General features: G+C 46.9%; 1 protein-coding gene across 6 annotated transcripts in view; it reads right to left on the bottom strand.

Annotated features, from left to right (window-relative positions):
- Positions 1–283: 283 nt before the first annotated feature.
- The window catches only part of ATP8A2 (ATPase phospholipid transporting 8A2), a 683,532-nt gene continuing 661,543 nt past the window's right edge, over positions 284–22,272 (bottom strand). For 5 of the 6 annotated variants that reach the window (XM_083169886.1, XM_083169885.1, XM_083169887.1 and 2 more), the window contains exons 36-37: positions 4,719–4,810; positions 285–3,123 (exon numbers count right to left, since the gene is read on the bottom strand). In XM_083169886.1, the coding sequence (XP_083026012.1) occupies positions 3,026–3,123; positions 4,719–4,810 (190 nt within the window). In that variant the 3' untranslated portion in view covers positions 285–3,025. Of the gene's footprint in view, positions 3,124–4,718; positions 4,811–22,272 lie in introns of all 6 variants that reach the window. The other variant, XM_083169883.1, reaches the window with a different exon arrangement.

Raw genomic sequence — 22,272 nt, 5'->3', positions numbered from 1 at the left:
CCTTGCTATTTAACCCCCGCACCGGCCGCTCACCCTATTCAACGTGCCAGAAGGGTAGCGAGGATTCCCCCAAACAGCGAGGCTCGCTGCTTATGCAGGGAGCCCGCTGCATTTAACCGCGAGCTTCGCTGTTTTAACGCCGTTTCCCCTTCGATCCAAAAACCTTGCGAGGGGGAAACAGCGTTTGCAGGGGGTCAGTTGAATACGTACCCTGCGAGCTGTGACAGCTAGCAGGCAGCATTGCTCGCTGTCACAGCTCGCAGAAAGCATTGAATACACCTCTATGTGTCAGAATAAGTCTACCCCTGCCAGGGTTTTATCATACCAAAGGAAAAAAACATCTGAAGAGAGCAAATGGAGATGCTGGTTATGGCAACCAACCAGCTTCTAGCTAACATTTTGCTGCTTGTACTAGATTATACTAAATTATAGCTAGAATCTGATTAGTGGATGGAGGTAACACTTCCATTTTCCCTTTTTGGAAGGATTTAATTCTGCACCAAAAGAGCTTGCAAGTTTTTGTTAATATCCTGAGTACAGAAAGTTGTTCACCCCTGGACTAGCCTACAGTAAGGACCATAACAATGGTTAGGTAAGTAGATTTGGTTTTATTCTCCAGAACACTAAATACATATGTGTAAAACCAGTAGGGATCAAAGTAATAAATTAAACTGACACTTTGTTTAGGCATAGAGAAGAACATACTTTTTGCATGATTAAGACTGCAGGTAAAACAACATTAAGCCATGTCGGATATTAGAAGGGATATGAATATATATGGGGCCATTTCTCAGTTCTCATGTCACGTTACTGACCCAAAGGCTTCCTAAACGTACCCTATCGGCTAAATTTGACTAAATAAAGCCAAAAACAAATCATTATATTGCAACTTGGGAGAGATAGCGGAACAAGCCACAATTGATTGCATGCCCCAAGTTTTCATACGATATTTGCAAGTTGTACAGTACACCCCAGAAGCTGGTATATATGGAATATATAACATTAACACATTCCACCACTAACAACCCAGAGGTTCCTAATGAAAAGTCCTTATAACTGTCCCATTCTGTGTGATAAATAACCCAGTCATTCTGCGATCTATGAAGAGACAGATTTTACAAAATAAAATGTAATTTGACTTCTGTAAAGAGATAATATATTTATGACATTCGCAATTATTATGTGTAAAAGTCCCTATAATTTGATAGCACATGAAATGTTTGACTACAGTTATTATTCATTACAGACTTATCCTTGTTGATGTGTTCTTCAGTGGGATTACAGACAGGATGTCCCCTGGTTGATGTGTCCTTCAGTTGGACTACAAACATAATGTCTTCTAGTTGATGGGTCATACAGTAGGATTACATAAATGACGGACGTCTTCTGGTTTATGTGTCCCTTAGTAAGTCAGTAGTGCTACATAGAGAGTAATATGTCCTTCAGTTGGGTTACTTTCAGGATGTCTTTTGGTTGCTGTGGCCTTCAGTAGGGTTTACAGAAAATATGTCTCCTGGTTGAAAATATGTATCCTTCAGTGAGGATAATAGGCGATTTGTCCTGGTTGATGTGTTTTTCAGTAGGGTTATGGGCAGGATGACCCCTGGTTGGTGTGTCCTTTAGTAGGATTACAGGCAGGATGACCCCTGGTTGGTATGTCCTTCAGTAGGGTTACAGGCAGGATGACAAATGGTTGGTGTGTCTTTCAGTAGGATTACAGGCAGGATGACCCCTGGTTGGTATGTCCTTCAGTAGGGTTACAGGCAGGATGACCACTGGTTGGTGTGTCCTTCAGTAGGATTACAGGCAGGATGACCCCTGGTTGGTATGTCCTTCAGTAGGGTTACAGGCAGGATGACCCCTGGTTGATGTGTCTTTCAGTCGGGTTACAGTGTGCTGTGCATAGTAATAAAATCTTGCCCAACAATCAACATTAAACGCCAACTCTGCTCAGTGCAGATAAGCTCCTGATATCCTTAAGCTTGAAGAAGATTGAGATGGTCTATGTTGGCCAGTATACCAAACAATGAAGTATGTGTAACATTGTCATCCTTGATACATAGACAATCTGTATAATGTGAATTAAGACTGAACAGAGAATATTATAATAGCACTGTTTATGAATGTGCAAAGCTATAGGTGGCCGCACATGTGGAAAATATATTGCCCAAATTTGATATTGTGCATATGGGGAATCCATGGTCCACCAGAGATGGGTGGGAAGGAATATCATCTGTCCAAGCTTCACTGATGCCTGACCGATAAATATAGTTGGCTTATGACCACAATGACACATGGCGTTGAACATTTCCGATGTAAAAACTGTGGCATTTTAAATTGTTCCTCCAAACCATGCACCGATCTTCCAGGACCACACCCCTTAATAGTTCTTATACTTTCAGTTGCAGAAACTGGGAGCGTCCTATCTAACTTGGTCTTGGAAGTGGGCATGTGGCCATCAGCATAGAGCATTATGGGAATGACATTGGCAGGATTTTAAGATTTGCGTCCACCTAAAGAATTCTTGGAAATGTAGTCATCGCTTAGCAACCAAAAAGTGCAATAATGCTGTAACCTAATTTTGACTATATAATATGCAAAACCTAATTTCAAATCAATTCTTTAGATGTTGATGCACTTTGCTGCTTCTGATACCGCTTCTCCTCAGCACACTATATTGCAGGTTCCTTAATCTGTGACTGTAGCGGTCTTACCAGGTGGACTAATAGGCAGGTGCTGCAGGAAAAATGTAGATGCTGTCTTTGTGAACATGCTTTTCTCCAAAATAAAAGTGCACATAGTAACCTCCGAGCTCCCAGAGAGACCTGTACTGCATAGTTGGATTGATATCTCATGCAGGCTCTGCTGGTGGAAAAGGAAAAATAAACAAAGAAATTTGTTGGCAAAGGCCACAGAGATGGGTCTCCCGGTTTTGGCTGCTGCGACCAAACTAAGTCAAATATCAGTGACAGTAGATGTATTGTCCAAAGCGCATTATATCTGCCACCGGTTGCTAAAGTCTTTGTTATTCTGATGCCGTTCTCTGTTTTGTGGTGTCGTAGGATCTGACAACTTGGGACTGAGAAACGACGCCGTGTTCTTCTTGAGAGAATGCATAGCCATCTGAAAGCAAGAAGTAAGAAGAGCAAGTAAGTTATTTCCCTACATTACAGGTGTATGGATGCCCAGAGAAACAGTACGTAATCAGTGGTTTCAGTGGTACAGTCATACATGCAAGTACTAAGCAGTTCTCCTTGTGGTCACTGTAAAGAGCGCTGTAACACAAGGTAATAAGGAGCGCAATGCTACAATCAAAGACATGATTATTTAGCTCTCCTACACAGGGCCACAGAGAGTTCCACCGGCCACTGGACCCCGGTACTAACATAGGGGTGTGACCTAGAAAGGGGGCATGTCCATGTCCCATAAAAAGTAAAAACAATGGTAGCATAGGCAAACGCAGGGGGAGGGAGGGTTCTTGATGCCTGGACACCCCCCCCCCCTTCTCTTGGCAAGTGTCTTAAATTATGACAACAACAGCACTGGTATATAATATGATCAATAGTGCTGCCACCACATCATGCAGTGTAAGGGACAGGGCAGAGCTGCTGAACATGCCCAGTGTACCAGCTTCTTCTACCACGTTTACTGCATGTGTGGATCTGAGCCCTCAAACATCGCAATGGACCAGAGAGCAGCAGCCAGGAGGAAGAGACAGGAGCCTTACCATGAGGTGGGAGATTGTGAGCTTAGAAAGTGCAGTACTGGTTTTATTATGTTTGTGTATTTATTTATTATATGTTTAACCTTTTTCTGACCATTTATCCTATTAAAATGTTTGAAACAGCCGATACTATAGACCATGGGTCCTCAAACTGCGGCCCTCCAGATGTTGTGAAACTACAAATCCCAGCATGCCTTGCCACAGTTTTAACACTCCCTTATAGCAAAACTGTGGCAAGGCATGCTGGGATTTGTAGTTTCACAACATCTGGAGGGCCGCAGTTTGAGGACCCATGCTATAGACCATCTGTACTGTTAAATATTAATACTGTATTCCATACAGTATCCAGTGTATAAAAAGACCAATTATCTGGGCTGTTATCGATCCCCCAGACGACAGTACTTACTCCAATGCGCTGCAGAGTGGGAGATTTTGGATTATTTTTGGAAATCCCCTCTAAAAACCCTGCGGTTGCCACTGGAGAGGCAGATGGCCCGGACTCTCCAGTGTAACTAAAGGAGGGTACCCCTGTCGGAAGTATGTAGAGATTCTCATCACACATAGGTGATATTTGAAAGACATACATAGGAGATTAGTCATATGAGGACTAAAGCATTTACAATCATTTTACACTGTTGCGCCTATAATAGACGTCCCATCAGCCAATTGCCAGGATCAGCCTGTGTGGCTGGAAGTACTTTGGAACTGTTTAGTAAATCAATGGTAAATCACATTTATCAAACTAATGTGTCCATTGCCTGAGGGACAGGAGGATGTTTTTATCTCCTATTAAACACAAGAAAACAGACATTACCCTGTTACACTAAAGCCTACTCTTCCTCTGGGGCCAGATAGTAATCACTATACAAACGTAGGTCTTTCAGTTAAGGCTTTCTCTGATATCAGCTGTACCTGATGCACACTTTAATTAAAATCCAATCCCCACCTGCCCGCAGGAAGCGGCCAGCCGTATTATTTACGCTCACATACTTACACGTTACACTTTGCTGGACAGAATTAGCACGAAAGAGGCTCGGAGGGGTTTTTCTGCCAAGTCTCTTCAACAAGTGGTCACGTTCGTTCAAGCTGCAATGAGATCAAATAAACATTACTTTCAGTGCATGTCAACCGGGCCGGAAACAGCTGCTGCGTAAAATGTGAAATGGTCTCTTCTTACCAGACCGTCGCGGCCCGACACAAAGATTACAGGCTTTTTGTTAAGTAAGAGAAACTGCATAAGGCAGGCACATTTCCTATCAATGGGGGGAGAAAAAGAACGCCAGGGCAAAGACAAAAACAGCCTCATCAATGTGTCAGTTGAAATGTATTTCTTAACTTGTCAAAAGCTAGAATACTACAATAGCTGAGCCGGTCTCTACACCCATCAGAGAACATAAACACAAAATCAACAGTTTCCAAATGTTACATTCAATGATTTTTGTTCTGCTGATAATGGAGGTCATTCAGGTTGGCTTGCAAAAAGCACCGGTAGTTTGCTGCTGCCCGAGCTTTGTAACGCCGCCTGCAGGGTGAGCGAATGCCCGTCCCCCCTCCCCCACTGCACAGCAAGCCACGCTGCGAATGGATGATCTGCATATACATCCATTCAAAGGCTAGTGTGCGGGCTCAAAATCATTCAATGGTCACCGACCATCGAATGATTTCTGTAGTGCTCGCACATCTAATCCAGTCTCTGCTGGCTTAGATTAGCGGCGACCTGCTCCGAGGACTGGGCGGGCAGCTGATATCCGGTTATGTCAGCCGCCCGCCACCAAACCAGTTGGCCGCGTCCACATGTGGATGCCTGGCATTTTGCATGGACGAGTACCGCGGCCCGTCGTCCCTGCCTGCAATGTTGGGTGCGTGCACCCGGCGAACAATCTGTTTGCTGGGGACGCACGCCCCCCGGCGCATGCACATGCGCAGAAATGCACATGTGCATTTAGAGAACATCGAGCTCGCATACCAATCCGCATGCAAGTGAACAGACCTGAATGAGGTTCTTATTGCATAAAGAGCCTCAGCCTGGGGTGCTGACCAGTATCTCAGAGAGAGCTGGGCATGCCCCGACAGTGACGAATATGGGGGTGTCACGCACCATGGGTCTTCACCCTCTGTCATACAAATCTCCTGCCACCAAAGTTGGGAGGTATGAGATTAGGGGTCAATAGCCAACCAGCCAATCAGCTCTGTTAGAAAAATGACAGTGGAGTCAATGGAGTTGATTGGCTGATGCTTTATCCCCTTCTACTTTATCACTTCTCCAAGCTTAATACATCTGCCCCATGTTTGAACAATTACAGTTAAGAGCTGATTGGTCAGCCACATTATCACTTCACTGGGCTTAATAAATCTGCCCCTAAGTCCTGTATCATTGGTCACAGTGCCCCTAAGCTACAGCGAGTGTGACATGCTACGATTGTTAGAGATTGTGGACGGGATGGTGACAGAGAGCTCTGGAAAACTTCTTCGTGTTTTTGTGGTGTGCTGAGGCCATTGTCTGCAGCTTCCAACCCAGATTTACTGTCCTCAGAATGGCAAATAACCGGAGTAACCTGTGGGCTTCTCAGATGACTATTTTTACGTAGAGTGACCTGTTGTTGGGTCTTTGGCCCCAGCAGCAGATCGCACAAGCATAATGGAGGCCTCTGTTTACACAAGACACCTACTGCAGTACTAGTATATTAACACACAGCAGCTGCATCCAAAGACGCATCTGCTGTGTGACCAGCAAACATCTCTGAAGCCGTCCCTATGTCCAAATGTGTATAGCCCATCAGAGAAGCATACCTCCCAACTTTTGAAGTTGGGAGGTCGGGACGTTCGCGCGGCGAAGCCGCGCGCGCTCTCGAAAAGGGGGCGCGGCCTCGAGAAAAGGGGGCGTCCACGGCCACGGCCCCCGTTTTCGCCGCTCGTTGGCGCTGAATAGATGCTGTGCGCATGCGCACAGCGTCTATTCTCGGCAAGCTGGGGGGGCTCCCAACTGTCCCCCCCACCGCGGGACAATGGCGGCCCCGGGCGGGACGCGGGAACGTCCCCGAATATCGGGACGTTCCCGCGGAAATCGTGACAGTTGGGAGGTATGTATATAGGAGCCACAGCACCATTTCACTGGTATTATGGACACAATGAACCACAATTATATTCTAGTGTGACTCAGGGACGTGCACTGTTAGTATAGGTGGGTGGGGTTTGGGGAACTGACAGTCGGGATTCCAACTGTCATTAGGCCGATGGTGGAATCCCGACTGCTGGTACTCCGACTTCAGGCTACTGACTGCCGGAAACAGAAGGTCATCAGGCACCCATTATTATTATACAGTATGTAACTATAAACTGCAGACATGGGCAACACTGCTCAATATGTACATGGTGCACAGATAACTCTCTCACACACATGGTGCAAATATATATATATATATATATATATATATATACACACTAGTAAGTCCGCTTGAAGCAAAAGCTTCAAAAGCTAGTCTGCTACCTTCTGTGTTTGTGCATTTGTGAGAAAGTGTTGTAGTTTCACTCACTGCCAGCAGATGGCAGTGTTTCGGAGACACACGGTCACACTAGACATAAATATAGATGATATATATATATATATATATATATATATATATACACCAACATACTCTCACTTATCTCGAAATCTATCCCCACCGGATCTTCCGCTCTGCACAAGATCTGCATCTCTCATCCACACTCATTACTAGATCCAATTCACTATTACAGGACTTTCTTCTGGCTGCCCCCACCCTATGGAATACCCTTCCATGCCCATTAAGACTCTCCGCTAGCCTCCAAACTTTCAAGCGTTCCCTGAAAACTCACCTCTTCCGGCAAGCCTATCATGGAACCCCCACATTAGCAGTAATATCCAATGGCAACCCATCAGGACTGTCTTGCAATCTAGATTCCTATACTTATGTATCCTCCCTATTATCCATATACTGTAGATTGTAAGCTTGCGAGCAGGGCCCTCCTACCTCTATGTCGGTCTGTCACAACCCGGTTTGTGTTATCACTGTTGTTTCCAATTGTAAAGCGCAACGGTATATACTGCACTATATAAGAAGCTGTAAATGAATTATATATGTCGACATAGACAACAATAAAAAACTCATGTCGACATGTGCCGACCTTTTGCGTGTCGACCTTTTGAATGTTGACCTTTGACCCTGTCTACACGTACACATCAGTCCGCGTCATTAACCTTCTCGCTATGCTGCAGAAACACGCAGCCTAGCCAGCAGTCCTGAATGGGGCCCACAGTGTGTAAGTGACATTCTCTTATACTGCGATTAGTACTGATACAGGTAAATGTGATATAGAAACATATGGACAATGGTCAGGATGATGGATTTAGTAGAAGGAATCTTCCACACAGAGATCTGTCTCCTGGGGCGCAGGGGAGCACAGTAACATACAGAGCTGATACTGATACAGGGATATCAACCACTTTAAACTTTTAAACTGCTCAATGTCTTCCGGCGGTAAAATGAATCAGGAAGAGGAACATTTCTAAGTAACATAAGATTCCGCATAGTAATGATATTGTATGTGCGGTATATCCATGCGATAGATGTTTATCACAGAGACCTAAGGCCATATTGTACATCACTTTGACATGCAATTTCCAACGTGTTTCATTTCCTGATCTTCCTTTGTCCACAAAGCAGCCACATAGTCTGTCAGGCAGCTGAGCGGTGCAGGCGGCGGATTGCAGCGGCTCATATCATTTGTCATGTACCAGATTTGATTGTTTTATAATCCTACATGTACAGCATCAGTGAGACCATTGTTACATGTTACTGGCAAGCTATCCTAATTTTACATTTTCAACATCACCCACGCCCTGTGGCCCGTGCCCCCTTTGAAAGGTCAGAAACTGAAGCTCAGAAAAGCTAGTCTGTGCAATTCACAGCTCTAATTAACATTTTTTTTTGGCATCTATTCAACACAACAGAGGGTGAAAAAGGGGGCGTGACCCGGCAGAGGAATCATTTGCATATGACATGGCCCTTATCTGCATAGGCCACACCCCCTTTCCGGCACTTCCTAGGTTCGAGAATTTGGGAGGTATGCATATCCAGGGCTGGCTTAACATCATTACGGGCCCCGGGCAAAGCAATGCACTGGGGCCTCTACTTACCCATTCAGGGGAACCAATTTAAAATAAATATCACAACATGCCCCTCCTGCGCCCTTCTTCCACATGCTATCATATGGTAAATGACTGTCAGCACTCTTATTGGCAGATAGCTCCAGGCGTCCACCAATCAGCATGTTGATAGCCATTTACTGTCTGGCTACAGGCTGGGATGCAGGCAGTGAATGCTGCCCATTGTTCTGATTGGGTGGCTACCAAGGCCCATAGAATTGTATGTCCCTGTGCAGCTGTTCAGTGTACCTATGCAATAATATGGCCCTGCACATATCCTCTTATTGTTATTGCTATTGTGCACTCACATTGCCTTATTTTTATAAATACAATGCATGTGGTTCTCTTTGTACAAAAAGATTACATGATTAAAATGTCAACACCCAATTATCAGTGTGAAAAATGCGGTAAAAACCCTGTTTTCTGTGTTTTACAGCATTTTAAAATGTAATAAAGCCCCTCCAGGCAGGACTTCGCTGCAGAGGGTTACGCCAGCTGCAGTGTTGCTGTGTGAGGGATCTGACACATACTGGTGCACACTTGCCTACCCTCCCAGCCCCACAAATCGCCCCCCCCCGGGGAAGGGAAGCAAGTCTCCCACATCACCTATAGATTGTAAAGCGCAACGGCATATGCTGCGCTATATAAGAATTTGTTAATAAATAAATAACCGCCGCAGCCCCTGCTCCCCCCCTTCCCCGCGGTATAAAACCCCGTATTGTGCAGGACCGTGGGGAGGGGCTAAAATGACACAAATCGCAACAATTTCAGTGGCAAACGCAGGATTTTCAGAAGGGGGTTTCCAGAGGGGCGGAGCAAAGCATGGAGATGGACACTTAGGTGACCCAGTATATGCCGGGTCAGTTAAAGTATTATAGATAGACCAAATGTATATAAATAATAAAAACAAATATATATATATATATATATATATATATATATATACATACAGGGGCATCAACAGCAGTGTAGGCCCCTGGGCATAGCAATGTATTGGGGCCCCTACCGATCCTCCAGCGGTAGGGGTGGGGGAAGCTTTGATGTCCCACAGGTGGTAGGAGGTATTATATCAACTGCTCAGCATGTAGGGCCTGGATCAGTAATTTCCACTAATTACCCCTTTACTGCACAGATGGTGGGAGATGAGGGCATTGGGCTGAATGAAGGGGCCCTGATACATAACTTCCAGGGTGGTAGTGGATGTTTAATACGCAGAGGAGGGATGTATAGTGGAGTGGGCTTATTATTCATAATTTTCTGGTGGGAGGACAGCTTGCTTGACTGCAGATATCTCCAGTTCCCGGAAATAGATTTCTTAGATTGTAATGGAATTAAAAACTAGAGAATCCCACCTACCAAATGTTATTGGGTACTAGGGTATCAGAGTTCAGGAGGCAGAGCAATCTGCCAAGGAGTATAAAAAACTACATACCAGGTGTGTGAAGCTGGAGCAGTAACCAGCTGCTGGAAGGCTGATATCTCTGGTTTTGGGAACAGTAGAGACAAGCTACTAGTGTTCATCAAAGGAGCAGAGTCTCAGCTTTTGGAATATACCCTTAGAAAAACTCTAAGTCAGACAGAACCTGAAATATCTGACTGGGAAGAGCAATTAACAGGCTTGGATGGGGACCACTGCTTTGAAGTCATATATCTCCGGTTCCCAAGGGCCGATTTTTAAAATTATTGTATCCATGGAAAGAGGGGACCCTCAGCTTTCAGCCTAGACTTCTGGGGGGGGTTCTGGGTACTCGTAAACCCCCCCTGCGTGCGCTACTGCATTTTAGCCCTTCCCCCAATCCACAGATCTGCTAATTAATGCAGCTGGCTGTCATGGGGGCGGCCTCATCCTGCCCCCGAAACGTAGCCTTGTCCCGCCCCCTTTCACTCCTCTCCGGGCTTCTCCCGGAGAGGAGTTATAAATGTATAAATGGCTGGCGTCTTTGCGCCTGCTCAGAGGATGAGATGTACCAAGCAGCGGAGGTACATCCTTCCGCCCATCATCTGTACTGACACATGCTTATCGCATGTATATTTGCGCTCCCCGCGGCTGCCTGGACTTCTAGATCGTTGTCAGTTTGTGAGCAGAGACACTGGCGGCTGCGGGGCATGCTGGGAACCTTGTGAGCTCTGGAGACACTATAATATGGACAGAGCCATGGGCTCAGATCTAGGGCCAGATTCTCTAAGCTTCAAAAGTGATAAAATGGAGAGTGATAAACAGCCAGCCAATCAGCTCCCACCTGCCATGTCACAGACTGTGTTTGAAAAATGTCAGGCAGGAGCTGATTGGCTGGCTGTTTATCACTCTCCATTTTATCACTTTTGAAGCTTAGAGAATCTGGCCCCTAGTCTCTGCTCTGCAGGTGACTGATGATAGGAGGTGTTTGCTGTGCTGGTGCTTTATTAATGTAAATGAGCAGCAATCAGACATGGAGTGTGCCCTGTGGCTCATGTATTCATCCTGGCAAATGGAGATGAGCTTCCATTCCAATTATCTTACAAAAGACTATTTAGCACTAATGATATAATGATACAGAGTAATTGCTGGATGTGCAATGTCTGTTTCTTTCCAAAACACTGGGCGCAATGCAGGTTTAAGTGGAGATAAATGAGCCGGTTTCCAGGCTCCTGATAACATCTCTCTCCCTAATTACTCATAACAGACAACAGTAATTATCACACCAATGCTCAGAAAGTGCCACCAGGCCAGGATTCTGTGATGACCCCATGTTGGCAGAGGTGTGACATAAAGGGTCTGATTCAGCAAGGTTCACTAAGCAGCGGCCATTTGCTGCTTAGCGAGCTGAATTACCCCCAAACTGTGTGACTGTCACTTAGGAAAAGAGGACCCAAAAATTTAAATTAACGTTCCAAAGCCAAAATAAGGCCCAGTGGGATCCTTAGGGAGGGCTTGTAGTCCACCCCGTTCTCTATCATACCAGCCAGACCAGTGTACCCAGTTACTGAAGCAACAGGGTGATTATGGGTAGTATCTGCATAGAAGGCACAGGAGATTGAGAGGAGTAATGACTGGGGCTGGGGAGGATGGGAGCAGTCGCTAGGTGGTATACTGGATGCAGCCAGGGTAGGGGATGTAAGTAGCGGAAGCAGGTGTGCCGTGTTGTGCAGACAAGGATCACAAGAGAGAACGTGCCAGGACCCTCAGCCTGTAACTGCCAACATTTCAAATTATTGTAGTTTCAGGGACATTTTGGTGCAGATTCAAATAAGGAGATCATCTATAAAACTCTTGCAGAACTACAAGTACCAGCATTTCATCTTTAGTGCATTTCAGTATTTACATTTTAAATGTAACTTATTTTTCGAGATGAGCGGGTCCGGATTTACTTGGTTCTTTTCGACAAACTTGAGCAATTTCGGATTTATCTTATTGGCTATTCAAAACATGTGAAAGCCAATAGCCAATAATATTCTGTTTCAGTGGAGTAACTACTAGATTTGCGCCCCCTCGCCAAGAATAAAGTTAAAACTACCACCCCCTTAAGTAAAGATACCCCCCCTCCCACCCCTCTGCATGCCGCTTCTGTGCCCGGGACCCGCAGACGTACTTGTTTGCAGTTCCGGCTCCCGTCCTGGCCCTGCTGCTCATGAAAACGGACCATCACAAAATGTCCGCCCCATACAGCAGACCGTTTTTGATGATGTTAGAGGAGGCCGCCGGGGAGCCGGGACTGCAGACAAGTAAATCTTGAGGTCCCAGCCACAGGCGCTGCAGATCCCGGCAGCGGCGTTACAATAACCCAGCAGATCCTCGGCGCCCACACTTTCACAGCGCCTCCCCACCACCGCGGGGTTTGCGGGGCTATTGTTACGCCACTGTTCTGTTTATGAGATCCGAGTAAATTCGAACCCACTCATCTCTACTTATTTTTTACCTTACACAGAGCAAATAGTAGGAATATATGGTAAATAAAGTACAGTTATGCAATTGGTAAGCAATGGAAAAAAGAACCTTTGCAGTGATAAATATCCCCAGGAATTATTATTTGCATTCTCACTACCTGGTTCTGCTGCTGCATAAGAGGGACAGCTAGTGATTGTCAGTGCGCTCTGGCCTTAAGGCCCCCTGACAAAGGGCGGCCCAGGGTACACTAGGCCTTATAACCAATGCAGTGAAATGACGCCGATGAGTCCATTTGAATATATATATGTTTATTCAGGCCCTCACTAAAACACTAGCTCTCTGACAACACTGGCAGCAACTACTAGTACTAAGTGATAAATGGGCCCATGGAAACTGCCTCATAAGTACATCACTGTACATTACAGGCACCTACATACTGTGCTACCATTAACATTGTCATACACAGCAGGTAAAAGCATCTTCTGCTCATGTCATTAGCTGCAGCTCACCGCTCAGTGAGGGCTTCTGGGAGATGTCAGCAATGCTGATTGATGCGATACATTACAATCTTATTTAAACAAAGGTAATCAGCAATGCTTTGTTTATATCTGTTGTGAAGGATGAAAGACCCCTGACCAGCACACTATCTCCAGGGATGATTAATAGAGGGAGGCTCCTGTGATGTACATAGCTAATCAGGGTCTGTATTCCTGCAGATAGCACTGTGTCATGTATAATAGGGTATCAGTTATCTACGCTACTGACTACTATACAACCTTCCAGGCACTATATTACTATGTTATATAATGTACAAGAAGTAGTACAGTAGTAGAGTGTGGACATAAATCTCAGGGGGTTATTACACCTGATCGGTTCTCTGCTAATTTGCAGAACCCTGCAATCAGGTACACACCCCCCCCCCCCCCCCCCCACCAAACTGAAACCCTGCCCTGTGCACGGCTGCCATAAGCCTGCAGAAATTTTACAGGCCTGCGATTAGCTGCAAATCTATACGCAACCACTCGCCATCGACTGAAACAGGCAGTGAGGTGCCAGAGCTGATGTCACACGCCTTCCCTGAACATGCTTGGGCACGCCCGCATTTCCTTGCCACTCCCAGAAATTGTCTGTTTACCACCCACAAACGCCGGCTTCCAGTCAATCAACTTGCATTCGGCCAGTGATGAAACAATTAGCAGGATTTTATCACAGGAAGGCCTTGAACATGTGTACAACGGGCCACACGCATGCACAGTGTATCGATTATCGCCCGGCCTGTGAAATCGCAGCCGTGCAATCAGGTCTGAATAACACACTCAGTCCATTCCTTTACACCAAGAGGCCCAATCATGCCTCGGACATTATCAGTGATTAGTTATATGTGGGGTGTAAGCATCATCAGTAAAAAGAAATTACCCCATAACTGAATATTTCTTCATATACAATTCAGGGTTACCTACTTCCTAGCAGCCAGTTCAGTGAGGTTAGGGGGTAGGGCCACTGACAGGGCGCCCTTGTGGACACACCCCCTGCTGCGCAATGCCGGTATTTCGGGCATTGCACAGCAGGGGGCGGATCTACAAAGAAGCGAATCCCGTCATTTGCTCCCATGGTGTCCCCCCCCCTTGGCATTTTCGCAGGAGGCTGCCCGGATTCCGAGAGGCTTGCCTAACATTTTGTTGCAATATATGAGGACTGCGCTCTCATACATCCATTCCGTTACTACTCTCACAACCCTTTGTCTCACTAGGGGATCTAATTCAGGGGCAGTTTATTAAGCTCCGTGAAGTGTCTGGTTTGTATCACCGGCCAATCAGCTACTAACTGTGAAGTTACAGGCTTGTTTGAAAAATGACAGGTAGGAGTTGATTGGCCGGTGATAAAAACCAGACACTTTGGGGGAAATTTACTAAGAATACGACTACGAAATGTCGTACTCCTATTCTTAATACGAATGAATACGACTGCATATGGCTGCCGTATGCAAATCCGTGCTCCGGAGGGGAATTTACAAGGCAGTCAAATACGACTGCTTTGTAACCCTCCGGTGGCGTAACCATTCGTATTAGCGTCCGTATATACGGCCGCTAATACAAATTCGTACAGCCAGTCTGCACGGATCAGTCAGATCCGTGCAGGCTGCAGAGTGTAAAAAAAAATGGTAAAATAAATAAATAAATTTAAAAAACGGCGTGGGGTCCCCCCCACAGCCGTAACAAGCACCCGGCAAATAGGGGTTCCCCGATTTTTTTAAACCAGCCCGAGGCTCCACGTCCGAGACTGGTTCCCAAAATATTAGTAGGGGTCTCCCGTATTTTAAGAACCAGCCAGCATGGTAATGTCACAGCCGGGGGACACTTATTATATAAGTTCCCGCGGCCAAAACATTAACCCTACTGACCAGTCAGCCTGGCCAGGGACCCTGGGGGAGTGGGGACCCCCCCAATATAGGGGTCCCCCCCTTCCAGGACTTACCTGACCAGGCTGAAGCCTGTTGCTGTCCCCGATGTCCCTGGAGCGGTGGTCTTACATTGGCTACAATTACACTCCTCTAGTTGCAGATGCTTAGAAATGTCACAGTAGGTAAAGTATCCTACATCCCATTGTATAACGTGCATCATCTATATGGAACCTCAGTAGTACAGTATGGGCGAGGGAAGCTTCTATGGAACTGTTGCACAAGGACAGCCCGGCCAGGCCCGCCGGCTGCGGGTTAGGTATATCCAGGGCTATTTTTCAGCAGGCTCCAGCAGGAACTGTGGCCCTTATTCTAGTTCACTCTTTCTGACAAAATATTTCTTAGATGGACAAAACCATGTGCACTGCAGGTGAGGCAGGTGTTACTTGTGCAGAGATAATTAGATTTGGGTGGGGTTTTACACCTGCTTCACCTGCAGTGCACATGGTTTTGTCCATCTAAGAAATATTTTGTCAGAAAGAGTGAATAAGGGCCTCAGTTCCTGCTGGAGCCTGCTGAAAAATAGCCCTGGGTATATCAGTGAAGCCTTGCACAATACTCTCCTGCAGGACTGAAGTGGGAGGGCTGGAGCATTAGATTTCCTGGTTTGTGTTTGGAGTGAGTTCTCCATTACCCCACACTCTATGGATTGAAGAGGCCCATTGAGTAACCGGGCCTATAATATGAGCTGAATGGTCAATGCTGGGGTCACGGCTATTGAAATGACTAGATAGGCATCTGTATTCATTGGTTGAGTAGAAAGGAAGAGGAGATAAGTAACATACCTCAGTACAAGGGCGAGACTAGTCATGCAGCCCCTCTTAATCAGCCATGGAACTGCTTTAAAGTTCAGCAGAAAACCACTTAAGTGAAAGGGAATCTTACAAGTAATTGTGTCCCTTGTTAAAAGGGACAAGAAGAGGGAGCAGAAGGAGCGGCTCTTTAATCTGGGCCGGGCATTCACCGCCCTTCAGAGTGTCAGAATGGAACAAGCTGCCATCTTTTCTCTGCAGCGCACACACATTAGCACATACTTGCCAACCCTCCCGCATTCAGCGGGAGGGTCCCGCTTTTTGGTCCTTTCTCCCGGTCTCCCGGGAATATATAGGATTCTCCCGTTTTTTCAGCTACTTGGCGAAAACCAGTGACTGCGCATGCGCAAGTCACAGTGTAGTAGAGGATGACTGACGTTGCGCGGCTGTCCTAATAATGCCGGCGGGGATTCTGTGCTGTGGTATCGCTGGCCGCAGCACAGTACGGGGCAGCCTTGGGAGCAGGAGCAGACGAGCAGTAGAAGGCAGCACCACAGAAGAGATGGTGAGTAAGCTAGAGGTTGGCTGCTACGGTGCTGCCTTCTGCTTCTCACACTCAGCTCCCTGGCGTCCGTGCTGTTTTATTTACTAACATTTATTAGGCTCTGTCTCCCTCCCCCTTCAGACCTCCACCACGCTGCTGCTGCAGCAGCGCAGCTTCATCAAAATTGTTCCTCTCCCCACTGCTTTATATCATATTTATGAAGCAATAGGGAGGGGGGAGAGGAATAATGATGAGGGTGCAGGAGAAAAGGAAACTTATTTTTTAAAAAGCTACAAGGGAGTAAGCGTCGAGCGAGGAGGAAGGATTTAAAATGTGACACGCAAATGTAATTTGGTTAGCTCCGCCCCTGGCCCCGCCCCATTTACATCACGCTCGATGTCCACGCCCCCTACTTTTTATAACTTGCTGCAGGCTCTCCCGGAAAGGGCACGAGAGAAGTCGGCAAGTATGCATTAGCATAGTGTTCTGTGTGTACTTCTGGATGGAGCGGAGCCTGCTCTGTGCCATATCTGTCACTCAATTATAATGAACACTATGTCATGGGACATTCCTTCTGTGTATGACATCAGTAACAGCAGCACATACCTGGGAAATGTTTCTTTTTAAAACACAATAGTTTTATAATAGGGATAATACACCCCTGGTGCCAAATAATAGAAGTCCTGTGATAACATAAAGCTCATGTTGCAGTCAAAAAATGCTGCCGGAAGGGGGCGCGTGGGCACGAGACGTGTGCGCACCCTGTTCCAATGGAGTCCTCCGCCGCCCGCTGCCCCAGTGGTGGGTGACGGTGTGTGAGTGGGGACACGGTGAGTGTGCAGGGAAAGGTGTGGTGGGTGACAGTGTGTGAGTGGGGACACGGTGAGTGTGCAGGGAAAGGTTTGGTGGGTGACAGTGTGTGAGTGGGGACACGGTGAGTGTGCAGGGACAGGTTTGGTGGGTGACAGTGTGTGAGTGGGGACACGGTGAGTGTGCAGGGACAGGTTTGGTGGGTGACAGTGTGTGAGTGGGGACATAGTGAAAGTGCAGTGACAGTTTTGGGAGGTGGCAGTGGGGGCATGGTGAATGTGCAGTGACAGTTTCATGGGTCGCAGTGTGTGAGTGAGGACAGGGTGAGTGTGCAGGACAGATTTGGTGGGTGACAGTGTGTGAGTGGGGACACGGTGAGTGTGCGGAGACAGGTTTGATGGGTGGCAGTGTGCGAGTGGGCTAAAGGTGAGTGTGTGGGGACAGGTTTGGTGGATGACAACATAGGCAAACACAGGGAAGGGGGGGGGGGGGGGGGTTCTGGTTGCCCGGAATCCCCCTCCTCTTCACAAGTGTCTTAAATTATGACAACAACAGCACTGGTATATTATACGATCAATAGAGTTGCCACCACATCATGCAGTGTATGGGACAGAGCAGAGCTGCTGCACATGCCCGGTGTACCAGCTTCTTCTACCACATTTACTGTATGTGTGGATCTGAGCCCTCAAACATCACAGTGGACCAGAGAGCAGCTGCCAGGAGGAAGAGACAGGAGCCATGAGGTGGGAGATTGTGAGGTCAGAAAGTGCAGTACTGTTTCTATTATTATGTAAGTTATATATTTATTATATGTTTAACCTTTTCCTGACCACTTATCTTATTTAAATGTTTGATGCAGCCGATACTATAGACCATATGTACTGTTAAATATCAATGCTGTATTCCATACAGTATCCAGTGTATAAAAACAATGTTCGGGCTGTTACCGCTGCCCCAGTCTCCCGTACTTACTCCGATGTGTTGCAGAGTGGGAGAGTGTGGGTTACATTTGGAAACCCCCCTCTAAAAATCCTGCTTTTGCCACTGGGCAGTGTGTGAGTGGGAACAAAATGAGTGTGCTGGGACAGGTTTAGTGGGTGACAGTGTGTGAGTGGGGACATGGTGAATGTGTAGTGTGACAGGTTTGGTGGGTGACAGTGTGTGAGTGGGGACATGGTGAATGTGTAGTGTGACAGGTTTGGTGGGTGACAGTGTATGAGTGGGGACAAAATAAGTGTGCTGGGACAGGTTTGGTGGGTGACAGTGTGTGAGTAGAGACAGGTCTGCTAGGGACACGGTGAGCTATTTGTTGCAGTATCCCCTTGTTGTTTACAGTGTTCCCCTTTTCTCATTTTTGTTATAGTCCCTTTTTTGTTGTTGTAGTGGTGCTTCTGTTTTTGTTATGTGCCCTCCTCTCCGGGCTACTGCCTTTTTGTTACAGTCAGCATCCACCTCTGTCCCCCGTCCACCCACCCATCCCCATCCCCCGTCCAGCCCTGCCTGTTTTTTACTCAGGGTTCCCGGCATTGGGAGGCAACACAACACTGCTGGAACCAGGGAATCAGCGCTGCAGTCTCAGCCTTTTTAAGATTTCAATGGGGCAAAGATAGCGACCGGCCGAGTCCTGAACAACGGTAGCGACCCGCCGAGTCCTGGTATGCGGCAGCAGGCAAACTCCGATGCTGGAATCATATCCCTGGCACTTATCCCAGGACTCTGCACTCTTTTGGTGCCACAGGTTGTGCATAATGATAGCTGCACAGGGAGTGCTGACAGAAACAGCAGCATCATTGACAGATTGGTCGACCTGGTTATTAGGTTCGGTGCTTTCACACCGCACCTCGACCCGGGTAGGCCCAGCAATAACCGGGGTTTAAGGTGCGATCTGAAAGGGGTATAACTAGTCTCTGTACAGTGCTGCAGAATATGTGTGCGCTATATTAATAAATAAATGAATCATTGCGAAGCTGATGCACACAGACTATATATATAACACAGAGAGCCACAATATGAAAGCTCCTGTACTCTGTGTGGCCTTATCACTTGGCTTCCTTAGTTGGCTCCGGGTGATTATAGATTACTTTTGCCACGTTTACGGCTGGGCACCGGACCAAAAAGTGATGTCGTTTATGGATGCCAAATATTTTGCTAATGTGTATAAGAATATATTTATCATGGTAAGTAACCATTTAAATCAAAGTAATATGTGTGGTATTGTCATTCAGATTCATCATACATGTAGCCTCAATAATACGCCATGCAATGTGAGATGCCTGGCATGAGTATGCCAGCTATCCACGGACAGCTCAGCTTATGTTGGACATCGAATGATTTGGTCTCCGCACTCAAGGCTGCGAATGGCTGTTTGTGTGGCGGCTGCACGAGCGGCGGGCGGCATTAAAACCACACGAAACTCGCAGCACTGCCTGTGAACTAGAATAAGGTCCAAGGAGTAAATATAGGCTATGCTATGGGAAGATGAGATCACTTGTACAACATTCCTTGGCATTTATTACAAATTATAACTAGAAAGCTTATCTAGGCAAAGACATTTTTAGAAGGGTCGTGAAGAAAGCACAGAGAGAGTCTTGACGGACGCTAAAGGGTTGGGAGCCCCAGAGATAAGCTGCAGCCTGAGAAGCGGGTTGCAGACAATGATAGTCCAGTGGTGACACACTGTCTGGGGAGCTGATACTATTGTATGAATGTAAAGAACAAGTAGGGGTGGAGCAGCTGATTGCATCTGACAAGGGGAGGAGAGTTCTCAATGACTGACATAGACACTGGTAGAAAACGTAGAAGTGACGGAGTCACTAAACCTAAAGAACAAGTAACCGCAGATAAGATGCTACTAGTGAGATGTCCAAGGAGCTTACTGGTGCTGGAATTGTTTGAGATAAATTGTTGTCATGGACGGAGGTATTTATTTATTTGCCGTATGCACAGATTTATTATGCAACTCAAGGGGCAGTGGTGAGTAGTGTTCCCCAACCCTGGTCCTCAAGGTACTCTAAAAACCGTCATCCACTAGTGTGAGGTATTGCATGTCAGGTGATGCCCCGCCAACTCACCCGGTAGCTCCCGGACGGCTTCTGCCGCATACCTGTTCCACAAAACTTTTGCATATGATGTATCATATACGATCCCAGTCATGTGGCAGCCATGATGATCTCTGGATCCAATCCAATGCACACAGGGTCACGCATCAGATTGGAATTGGAGGTAAAACATACAGATGTAGCATCTCTCAGCCAGTTCAGGGAATTGCCTGGCTAGCGGAGAGGCGCTCCACCTGACGTGGACACGCGAGTGTCTCATACGCTCGCTTGTCCCCTTCACACGGTGGCGGGGAGCAGATTCCCAGCCCTTCTCTGTTTCAGGGAGAGTCACCAGATTCCCTGAGCTGGCGCAGGCTGCCGTCTCGTGTGCGCGTGACCCCTTTTGGCGACTGGTGATTCTATCGCCAGGAGCTGCTTTAACGAGAGCTGCTCCATCTGTACAATATGACATTTTTCACACGGTTTATCGTCCTGATAGGTCAAAATCATGTGAAAAGGGCCATATCGCACTAGAGGCCATACACTAGTATGATTTTACCCTTTTCTACACAATTTCAATGCATCGGGACGATAAATTGTGTGAAAAGTGTCAAATCGTATGAAATTTACTTACAGTTACGATCCAATACACAGTCCAGTGCGCTTTGGATCAGGATATTGCCACTGCTGCACCAATGATACATCGTATCCTGGGGCAGTGAATGGGATTGCATGTGATAGAATGTATGCAAAACGACTGTATACGATGTATCAAATGCAACCTAGCTGCTGGGGAGTTGTCAAGGTTTTGCATGCAAGGCTGTGTGCGATACTTTGGCTTCCTGCATGGCGCCTCAAGCTGTGCTCTTTAGTGATGAAGCACCGACGGTTCAATCTAAATAACTGAGGCATTAATTATGCGTCACACCTTCAGGGTATTTCTGTGAAAACTACCCTAGGAAGTGAGGGGAGAGGATTCGCACGGACAGAAACTTTCTCACCAGCTCCGTCCCTGCATGTGATGTTTGAAATTTGAATTTGAGGGATTTTATAACATACCACTTGATCTGTGGATTGTAATAAATATGCCCACAAATGATGCAATTCCGCTATGCCATAATCCCATAATTGCCTACCCTCCTAAAGCTGTGGGAAGCTCATGAGTTTTAGAATAGTCCCCATAACACTAGTGCACAGGTTCTCAAAGTTGGCCCTCAGGACCCCACACAGTGCATGTTTTCAGGTCTCCTTACAGAATCAAGTGAAATAATTAGCTCCACCCTTTTGGCTAAGATCAATTGTAGTATCTGTTCTTATCAGTGGGTATGGACTGGCCTCTGGCAGAGAATAGAGAAAGGCTGGACTGAGTAGCTGCTCTGATGGGCGGAGGGTGTGGGACCCCTCTTTTTTGCCTGGGAGTGGTGAAAAGTCTGGCTGAGTACCTTCACCTCTGCCAGTGGTAGGAGGTGTTGTTTCCGTAAACCCACTGGTGAGAGGGGGGGAGAAACACTAGGCCTAGTAGTTTGACTCTCTTGACGGGGTTCGTAGCCCCCGAAGGATGAGACAGCGAAAGGCTCAGTCTAGTATCCATTCCCAGGGAGCGGAGAAAAGCTGAGACCGAGTAGATGGCTCCTGTTCCAGAGGTTCGTAGCCTCTGATGGGGAGACCGCGAAAGGCCCAGCTTAGTACCTTAACCTTGGGATCGGAGAAACACTGAGACTGAGTAGATTGCTCTTCCGAGGGGGTCGCAGCCCCTAAGGGAGTCTTTCGAAAAGCCCAGTGGAGTACCCATTCCCATGCCAGGGGCTGGAAAGTGCCCTACGATGGGAGCAGAGAAACACTTGGTCGGACGATGATCGGTCGGCTGCTTGGAGTCCCAGGCTGCACTGTGCCCCCGGGGAAACTCGGGGGTGCCGA

Source organism: Crinia signifera, chromosome 2, assembly GCF_055691185.1.
Source record: "Crinia signifera chromosome 2, ASM5569118v1, whole genome shotgun sequence".
NCBI lineage: Eukaryota > Metazoa > Chordata > Amphibia > Anura > Myobatrachidae > Crinia > Crinia signifera.
Note: the sequence above shows the minus strand (reverse complement) of the source record. Positions and strands in the feature narration are given on the sequence as shown.